Raw genomic sequence first — 10,276 nt, forward strand, 5'->3', positions numbered from 1 at the left:
ATGCCTCCACAATCAGGAGAGTCAACATTTGATCACTTTGTCTAACTTTAGCACCATTTATAAATAAAATGATGCAGCCACAGAACCAGTCTCTGGAATACCTTGCTTCCATCAGAATGTGTTATATAATGCCACCTAGTGGAAGGGAAAGTCAGCCTTTGTCAACAGATTCTTTGGGGAGTTAGAGAGGCGGGTAATGTTGAGATGCTGGTGACCTTACTTTGTCATAGATGGCACTAAAGTGGTTGTCCATTGTGTGAAGACTATTCAATATAACACTGTAAACACTTCACATACATTTTCATTTAAAGTGACCCTGGACAAAGCATTGTGTAAAATGTTTTATTAGTGGTCAAGAACTGGGAATAGACTCATAGAAGATACATCTCCACAATTATGTCATGCGAAGGAGAGGTTACGGAGGTTGAGCACATTTCATGTTTTTCACAAGACAAATGCCAAAGATTTTTCACAGTTAATGATTCACAGAAATATCGTTAGGTCAAATTGCGGCCATGACATATTCAAATGAACTGCCGTCTGAATGATACTACAGTGAGACAGAGACAGGACAAAGCTCAGACAGTAGCACATGACTGCAGAGATGGTGGTTGGCCGAGCCAAGATGGTTGCCTCATTTGATCTTGATGCTGTGCATCTTGGCGTCTCCTCCGAAATGTATGTACTTGAATTTGTCGTCGCCGAAGCGGTTGGGGAAGTGCATCATGGTGCCATCGGGTAGGTTAATATAAAAGGTTTCATTATTGAAGGTTATGATAACCTACAAATGGAGAACATTTAAAAAAGAAAAAAGTTATCAGTACCTGTTCTTTTTTTACATTGAACAAATAAATCCTGAATTCAAGCCGAGATATATACAGTGGCACCAGCTGATCAACAACAGAAAACTGGAGAAGGAACAGAACTCAACAGAACACTAAAAGGGGCAGCTCATCTCGAGCTGAATGCATTGAACTGTGAAATTCCACCACTAGAGGGAATACAGACACTGAAAAGTTGCCATGATATCGCTAAACAGTTTGTAACTGTTCAATTATGTATTAGCCCAATGAAATAGCAACATGCATTACCCAAACTAACATTCAAATAAAGAAAATGAAAGTTGGAAAGGTGGCACGAGGCTTTCACACCCCTCCTACGAAGGGAAGTACACACTGACACCGACACTGACACCCCTCCTACGAAGGGAAGTACAGACTGACACTGACCCCCTCCTAGGAAGGGAAGTACAGACTGACACCGACCCCCTCCTAGGAAGGGAAGTACACACTGACACCGACCCCCTCCTACGAAGGGAAGTACACACTGACACCGACACCCCTCACCTTGAACGCCTCGTCAGGCTGGAAGGGGAAGCAGGACTCCCTATGCTCATCCATCCAGGCGCCCCCTTGTTTGGAGTTGCAAACGATGGTGTTGCAATCCCCATGAGAATCGAAACGCGGGTTGAAGTGAAGGGCTATGGCGTCGTCATCGTGGCCAATTTCGATATAGAACCTGGAGACATACAAGAAAGGACAGACACACACGCAGAGAGAGAGAGAGAGAGAGAGAGAGAGAGAGAGAGAGAGAGAGACAGAGACAGAGAGAGAGAGATGAGATTACTACTGCAGTTATTGTTCATAGTGGCAAACAGACACACTTCAGTCAAATTAATATTCTGAACCTTCCAGTGCTAGGCAGTGTTTATGGTTAGTGTAATTTGACAAAATTATTACGACTTTTGAAGAAACTCAGGCATTTAGAGTTCTTCAGTGGTACACTACCATACTTTTTAAATGAACTCACGCGGTGGCTTCTTTGGCTTTGCCAGAGATCTTCAGCTCCTGGCCGGCCTTGAAGGACATATCCTTAACGACAACCATCTGTCAAAAAAAGTCAAAAGAAACTATTTTAATCTTTGAAATGAAGTCCATCTGTGATTAGACATTCAGCGGTTCATTTTGTATTGGCCTGGCGGAGTCTGTCCAGGGCAGGCGACCAGTACTGACAAAGTCCATACAGACCTACACTGAATCTGCAGCCATTCAAAGAACTTTCTGTGAAAGTTATAAAGCGAAGTGTGAACGTAAAATTAATTTTGAGAGGTTGTTATTCCCTTGAATGACTAAACAACTTTCTCCAGAACTAACTAGAGTTAAAATGACACTCATGCCAGAGACCTACTCCAGGTAACTCACCCTCGAGAATGAAGGCCATTGAAAGGGTGCTATTGTACTGTGTAATCTATAACCACCCATAGTAAAACCATATGTAGCTTCAAGTAGTCATACCATTAATTTTAACACCGGAATACCCTAATACAATTAAATAAACAATCCAAAATAAGAAATTCTATGATATTCTTTTAACAATCTTAAAAAGCAAAGAAACAACTTGACACAAAGCTGTAACCTACAATAGCACATCTACAAAATATAGGCAAGTCAGTTATTAAGCTTAATTATTAATTAAACTCCTGACAAAAATGGTCTCATAGAAGTAGGTGAGTTTATGACTATGAGGATGCGGACAGAATCCCTGTCTTATCTACTATGCCCATCCCTTTGTTAATAATAAACCCAGTTTTAGTTATCGTAAAGATAAAATACAGGAAGGAGTGGTGAGTGAATGTTGAACTTCTCCGGAGTGAAGGTCTTCGCAAACAGTGTCAGTCACAAGGGGGCCTGTAAAACCATAAAACTGAGTTTGGATGCAGACGGTTTGCTATGCAGCCTGAGTGTCACAACCCTGAAACCTAGTAGTCGATAGCCATGGTGACACTGTCTGACCCGACCGTCGCCACGCCAAACATTCCCATCAAGGGATGCCTCTGTTTGTGAAGTGGGATCGAGAGACAGGTGCACACTTGAGAAGGGGTTTTATGTGATGTTAGGATGGTGTGCACAATTGTTAGAACAGTGCATATGGCTGTTAGTGTGAAGGTAAAAAAAAAAGAAAACTCAAAACTGAAAGAAAATCAGTTATATTACTTCAACAGTCAACTGCTGGCTATATACCATATCTGTTACATATCTCAAAATAGCTTGCTAATCATGTAGAGTTTGATTGTATAAGGAAGAAAAAAAAACACACTTCCCTGAACTTAAACCTACGTGCCATTAACATATATGTATTACAACTGTAACAAAATGACAGTGGCAGGTGAAATATTAAATTAAATACAGCGGCAGCCAGAAATCAAAGGAACGGCACCTGTCAGGTCTACCCATCTGATACAGTTAAGCATTTGAATGAAGATCAGGAATATAACGATGATCCAAGATCATCTTTATTATACTTGCCCTTAAACAACTAGGTTCCCTATGCTGAGCACACAGCAGTACAGCTAAAAAGCCATAACCCCCTCGGCTGGTCACTTTTCTGACAAACTCATGACAAACTCATAGCGTGTGAACAAAATCTGTATAACGGAAATATTTATCTACTTCCACTTTCCTGATATGCGTCTCATGGACGGTTACTCGGAAAGTGGTTAGATAGATGTCGTTGTAATTTTACAACAAAAAAAAAGCGAACAATCCTACTAGGCTAAAGTTACCTACTGATTCTCAGTTTGCAACATATGCACTTACCTTGACTCGGTGCACCGTGAGAAATCCCAACCGAAAACGTTTCAACACGCTTACAGGTTTTATTCCTGTATGTCGGGGGCGGAAAACGGATGCAGTGATTCGTAGGTTTGCTATCCACTTGAACACAAGCTTCGGTGGTTTAGCCAATCAAGAGCTAAGATTCGCAAACTGTGTCTCTCATGGAGGTTTTCAGTAAATAATCCGTATACCCGGAAGTAATACTAATTAATGATTCTTTAAGACCAGTCACCTGACCGAAATAGCAAACTGATTAGAAAAAAGTGAAAAGTGAGTTTGAGTAAGGAACACTTTACAGGGTGTATCTAGAAAGTGTCCTACCCGAAGTATAACTTAGATGTGTAGCACATTTCTGAGTGTATGTTTCACAAACATATTTTGTTTCATAAAATAACCTTCAATCATATATATTATATATATATTATATATATGTATTATTATATATTTTATATATTAACTGTAGTAACTTAAAAGCTTTAACATATATATATATATATTTATATATATGTTAAAGCTTTTAAGTTACTAAAGTAAATAGGCTAAATACACGACTGACTTGTTAATCAAACTTTTACACAGTGTCAAATAAGATGTTAATAGATGTTAATAGATGTTAATAGTTACTTACACTAAGTTGGTAGTCAAACTATTGCCATCTTGGCTTGGCTGTTTATTTCACATGGGGTTTTATTTGACAACAGGTCACCTACCATGAACGTCCTCCAAGGCCTCCTACTGCTCATGTCATGAAGTGTCTGCACTTACTGGCTGTAACATTAAGCACAATGTAAAATATGCAAAACCAAATATGATCGTTCAAAAATCAGGCAATCGACACCTATTGACCTCTGATGCTGCAGCTAGGCTGAAACAACTAGAACTGGTATCTCCTTAATATAAGGGTCAGATTTCTATATTAGAGGGTGTAGAAGAAGATTATGAAATGAAAAGTGGGGAATTGTCCTCCGTGTGGCCTACGCAGCTTTTCAAGCGTGTGGACTATTGACCACTATAGGCCGAACTAACATACAATGATGCTGCAAAGCCTGTTAGGCTGAGACAATAAAAAAACTTGTACCTCCTCATTAGAGGGGGCAGATGTCTTTCATTGGGCAGACCGGTTTAATTTCCCCACGACTCTTGCAGTTGCTTTGTATAAAGTTTCATTACAATGTTTCCCACGAAAACATTGTCTTTTAGATGTGAATATCTTGTTTGTCTTTTAATATTGTAACAGCAGCTGTAACGACTATCAATTAGATTAGATAGTGACATATTTAATAATTTCAGATTATAAATTATATAGGATTTTTGGTTAGGACCTTGTTACTCTCCTTATCATAGGTCTGATGGATTAGATGAAAAAGTTTCAAATGAGACATGAGACATGAGGATCTTAGGGAATGCCATGACAATCCTGCAACAGGTGGACATTTTGGCTATCAGAATGTCCTCAATGCCTGCACCATGGCAACATTAAAACAGTGGCCTCACTGTTGCGGCCAATTGAAGTGTCCCAGTCATGGACTGTTCTGGGAGTTGATTTGATAGGACCACTTCATACTGTTGCAAAGGGAAGGAAGTATATTATGACAATAACGAACCTGTTCACAAAATTGCAATGCCCCTTTGTAACAAGACAGGTTTCGATGTGTCAAAAAAGATTGCAGGCACACTGTTAGACTTTGGACTTATGGAAAAGATCATTACAGATCTAGGTCGGGAGTTTGTCAATGATCTTAATAAGGGAATATTTTCGACGTTTGGAATTAAACGCTTACCATCCACAGACAAATGGGCATGATTAGCTGACACAGTAAAGAATAGATTTGCAAAATATTGCAATGAAAATCTGGACGACTGGGACATTCACCTTAAAAGCATAGTCATCAACACAACACAGCAAAGGTTTACAAAAAGTACACCGTATTATGCAATGTTTGGTCGTCACCCACGCTGTCCTGGCATCCTAAACATGGTGGAACTTCGGGGTGGCAGAACTCGCTGATAGCTCTGGCGTTCCACTCAAGCAGGGCACCAGTGTGGCACAGTAAAAGCCATTTCTTAGGAGAGAGTGAAGAGAGACTCAATCAAGTAATTCAAAGCAATGTCACCAGTTCAACCTAGCAGTAGATTGCCTTATTTACCTTGCCCTGCTCTTTTCTATCTATGTCTTTGTGATGTATCTATGTCTTTATCAGTGATTTGTCTAACAAAAGTATGCAAGCTTTGCAAAAATGTTTCTTTTGCTTTTTCATTAACTTTCATGTCATTGAGATTTCAGTCGAACAATGTGTTCTTATATCTTACACCACCTCGCCCCCTTCTTTCCAAAGAAGAAATGGTGTGTTAGTTAGCAGGAACAGACTTCTAAAAAAAAATTCTCAGACCAGAATTAGTTCAACCTTATCTAGACACTTTCGCACATCATAAAAGCAATTTCTCTTTCTTTTGAACAAATACCAAAAGCTTTGGCCCAGTCATGCAGATGGTTGTGTACATTTCTCTGCGCTTTCTTACATTATCAATTCCAAACATTATTATTTACATTATATACATTATCAATTACAACCATTATTATTAACATTATAAACATTATCAATAACAAACATATTATTTACATTATAAACAATATCAATTACAAACAAAGTCATGTTGGTCAATATGTACTATACTGGTCCTCTGAATAGTCGTACCCCCCAAACATCTAGGCATCAGTTCATTGCATAAGTAATTTCATGCAAAAGTGTTGAACCAGTTGTCATAATCTGCCAATTATATTTTATACATTTCTATTAGACCTCTTTGGTATATGTCTCCTGAACTGATCTCATCTCTCATCGCTCTCATCTTGACTTTCACTTTTGAAGGGGAATGTGTGAGTGTTTGATAGACCAGTAAAATATCATGCAACTCATGAACCTTCAATTGGCGAGCATATATAGACAGTGCACAACACACACCCACACTCAAGCATATATAGACAGTGCACAACACACACCCACACTCAAGCATATATAGACAGAGCACAACACACACCCACACTCAAGCATATATAGACAGTGCACAACACACACCCACACTCAAGCATATATAGACAGTGCACAACACACACCCACACTCAAGCATATATAGACAGTGCACAACACACACACACACTCAAGCATATATAGACAGTGCACAACACACACCCACACTCAAGCATATATAGACAGTGCACAACACACACACACACTCAAGCATATATAGACAGAGCACCTCACACACACACACGCACACACACACACACACACACACACACAGACACACACACACACACACACACAGACACACACACACACACACACACACACACACACACACACACACACACACACACACACACACTCATACACAAGCATATTTAGACAGAGCACCTCACACACACACCACACAAACACACACACACACACACACACACACACACACACACACACACACACACACACACACACACACACACACACACCACACACACACACACACAGACACACACACACACACTCATACACAAGCATATTTAGACAGAGCACCTCACACACACCACACACACACACACACACACACACACCACAACATTACACTTTCTGACAATGGAAGAACAACAAAGAAATGAACAGGGTCAACAGCCACGTAAAAGAGGAGTAAGGCTGCGTGGTGTAGAACCAGGTAAGAAGGTAAAACAGGACGAGGTAGAGGAGGCCAAGGAGCCCATCCAGCGCTGTTTGTACGGTTCAAGATGGGTCTTATGTTTACTTCAGTGGCGTGTCGTCACGGCAAGCAAGGCAAGCGGTGCTTGCCCAGTTAAATCTAAAAATAGACATGAATTTGAACGGTATCTGTATATCTGTAGCATAGCCCATGTCTCTCCATTTATTATCTAATATTGCTGCATGAATTGTGTTTTGCCCTTAGCGCCCTCTAGAGGTCGTTGTGCTGGCCCGCAATAATGAATCGAATGGAAGTCAAGCTTGCGTTCCAAGCAACTTGTTTAATCCCAATGGCATGAGTGTATTTTACTCTCGATGACGTAATTGGTCTCATTGACGAACAGTGGGGTTTATCAAGCTGTCTTTCCCTCCTGAGGACACCACTGTCTCGGCGCGGATCTCGGACTGTCTTGCTGATATATCCACATGGATGAAAAACCACCACCTTCAGCTGAACCTGGCCAAAACGGAACTGATGGTCTTTCCAGCCAAACAGGCCATCCACCACAACATCAGCATCAATATTGACTCCTTGTCTCTTGTTCCATCCAAAACAGCAAGAAACCTCGGGGTCATTATTGATGACCAACTGACTTTCACGGACCACATTGCCTCTGTCTCTAGGTCCTGCCGCTTTGCGCTATTCAACATCCGCAAAATCAGGCCGTACCTAACCCAGTATGCCACCCAGCTGCTGGTGCAAACCTTGGTGAATTCACGCCTTGATTACTGCAACGCCCTCCTAACGGGCCTGCCGGCTTGCGTGGTGAAACCACTACAAATGATCCAGAACGCGGTGGCGCGTCTGGTGTTCAACCAACCGAAGAGGGCACACGTCACCCCGCTACTCATTGACCTCCACTGGCTGCCTGTAGCTGCTCGCATTAAGTTCAAGTCACTTATGCTTGCCTACAAAGTGCTTGATGGTTCTGCTCCCACCTACCTAAATGCTCTTGTAAGGGCAAATGTTACACCCAGGATGCTGCGCTCTTCTAGTGAGCGTCGTTTGGCACTGCCGTCTGTGCAAGCACGGCAGTCCAGACTATTCTCATTTGTAGTTCCACGTTGGTGGAATGAGCTGCCCAGCACTACCAGAGCAGGGGCGTCCCTCTCTACCTTTAAGAAGCTTTTGAAGACCCAACTCTTCAGAGAGCACTTCCCGTCCTAACTGGCACTTCGACTAGTGCGTAACTTGCAATTACAGCAGTTACACTTCTGCACTCTTTCTTTCTTTTTATTTCATTTTGTTATATTTCTAATGTAAAGTAGTATTTATTTATTGTTACACCAGGTTCTATTGCTCGTAGCTTGAATATTCTCTCCCTTGTACGTCGCTTTGGACAAAAGCGTCTGCTAAATGACTAAATGTAATGTAATGTAATGGCAGGAGATCAGCTTCCATTGGATGTCTGTATACAGAATTGCAACCAGCTGAGCACCCTTCCCTTTAACAAACGTGTGCAAGTACCTGCGGTGGCCGTGACATGGCATAATGCAGACATCCCAACCTGCAAAGCCATGTAACCTTCATGTAGGCCTAGGCCTATTTCCCTGCGCTCCCTAACAAGTTGTGGTCCCTAAAAGATATAATCATTCTATAGGCCCTATGCAATTATAGCCCTATGCAATTCTTTGTTAATTATGTTTAAATATGTAGATTACTTTTACTATTTATATGCTGCTTATACTATTTATGTTAACTGCTTTTATTTTTATTCCATTGCAACTTTAAACAGGTCTAAGGAGTTTGTTGTTTTCATGTAGCCCTGGCAACTAGCCGGCCTGAATAATATGCACATGAAATGAAACTTGTTGAACTCACCTCAACATGTCTTTTACAGTCATTTAACCCGCCATGGGCAATGCTGAAATCACTGTTACAGATTGTACAGCGAGCAAGACTGTCTTTGTGATTTACTTTTCTAAGACAGGGGTACACCTTTGTATAGTCTGTTGTAAAATGTGTCTTATATTTTCGTTTTTTAGGGTACTCTCCCTCTGCCTTGGTGCTCCTGTTCCTTCCCTCTCCCTCTCTGTCGTGTGCGCGCTACACAGATGCTTACGCGGTTTGGAGCACGTTGGTCTCGCCTGCGCGGACTTGCTCGCTCGCTCTAGATTCCGGGAGATTTTAAGTAATTTGCGGGCATCAGGCAGTCGCTATCAATATGCGGGAGACTCCCGGAACTTCCGGGAGACTTGGGATGTCTGCATAATGTGAAAAGCCCCATCTCGAGCTGTTGTTTTGGTTTGCCCGTTCTGCGCTACAGTAGGAACATGCGGTGCAATATGGTGGATTCCGTGGAACAGGACTAGCTCCCTATGTAGATGCAAAGGGCTCATACTAAGCTAACAAAAACACGAGAATTCCTAGTTAGATTCTAAACCAACTGCAACGGTCTCACCACGCATGCAGGCATGCTCGCTAAAAAAATAACCAGGGCCTACGCAAGAGGTTGCGAAAGAGGTTGTGTGAGAAAGATCTTACAGATATTCGAGTGTGAACTGACAAGACGTCAAGCTCAGAAAAAGGAAGTTGATAATTACATCCAAATTACTGAAATTAGTTTTACCCATGTAAGGGGGGGGGGAGGGGGGGACGACTCCCCCTCTTGAATCCAGTTACATATGCTAATTATAAATGACAGAAAACCTGAATAAAACCTTGATTAGCTATTGCTCCTCCTACAACTACTAAGAGTCATAATTATTATAACATTAATTTAAACATTAAAGTGAAAGAAAAAAAAAGTTGTTTCTACAGTAATCTACTTGTATGATAGGCCTATATTATACACTGTGCACTAATGGCATGGAGGTTATTAGTCAAGTATCATGTTAGATGTTCATTTTGGAAAATGACAAAAAACAAACCCACTGTCACGGACGTCAGGCTAGACACAGACTTAACGAGGA

At 41.2% G+C, this 10,276-nt stretch overlaps 1 protein-coding gene across 1 annotated transcript; it reads right to left on the minus strand.

The window, feature by feature from the left end:
- Positions 1 to 328: 328 nt before the first annotated feature.
- lgals2b (lectin, galactoside-binding, soluble, 2b) lies at positions 329 to 3,732 on the minus strand. The gene is made up of 4 exons (XM_012837414.3): positions 3,597 to 3,732; positions 1,810 to 1,886; positions 1,347 to 1,518; positions 329 to 781 (listed from the first exon to the last, which is right to left on the minus strand). Exons 2-4 carry the CDS (start codon positions 1,884 to 1,886, stop codon positions 635 to 637), a joined length of 396 nt encoding a protein of 131 aa, XP_012692868.1. The 5' UTR covers positions 3,597 to 3,732; the 3' UTR covers positions 329 to 634.
- Positions 3,733 to 10,276: the final 6,544 nt, after the last annotated feature.

The sequence above is a fragment of the Clupea harengus genome, chromosome 24 (genome assembly GCF_900700415.2).
Source record: "Clupea harengus chromosome 24, Ch_v2.0.2, whole genome shotgun sequence".
In the NCBI taxonomy this organism is placed as follows: Eukaryota; Metazoa; Chordata; class Actinopteri; order Clupeiformes; family Clupeidae; genus Clupea; species Clupea harengus.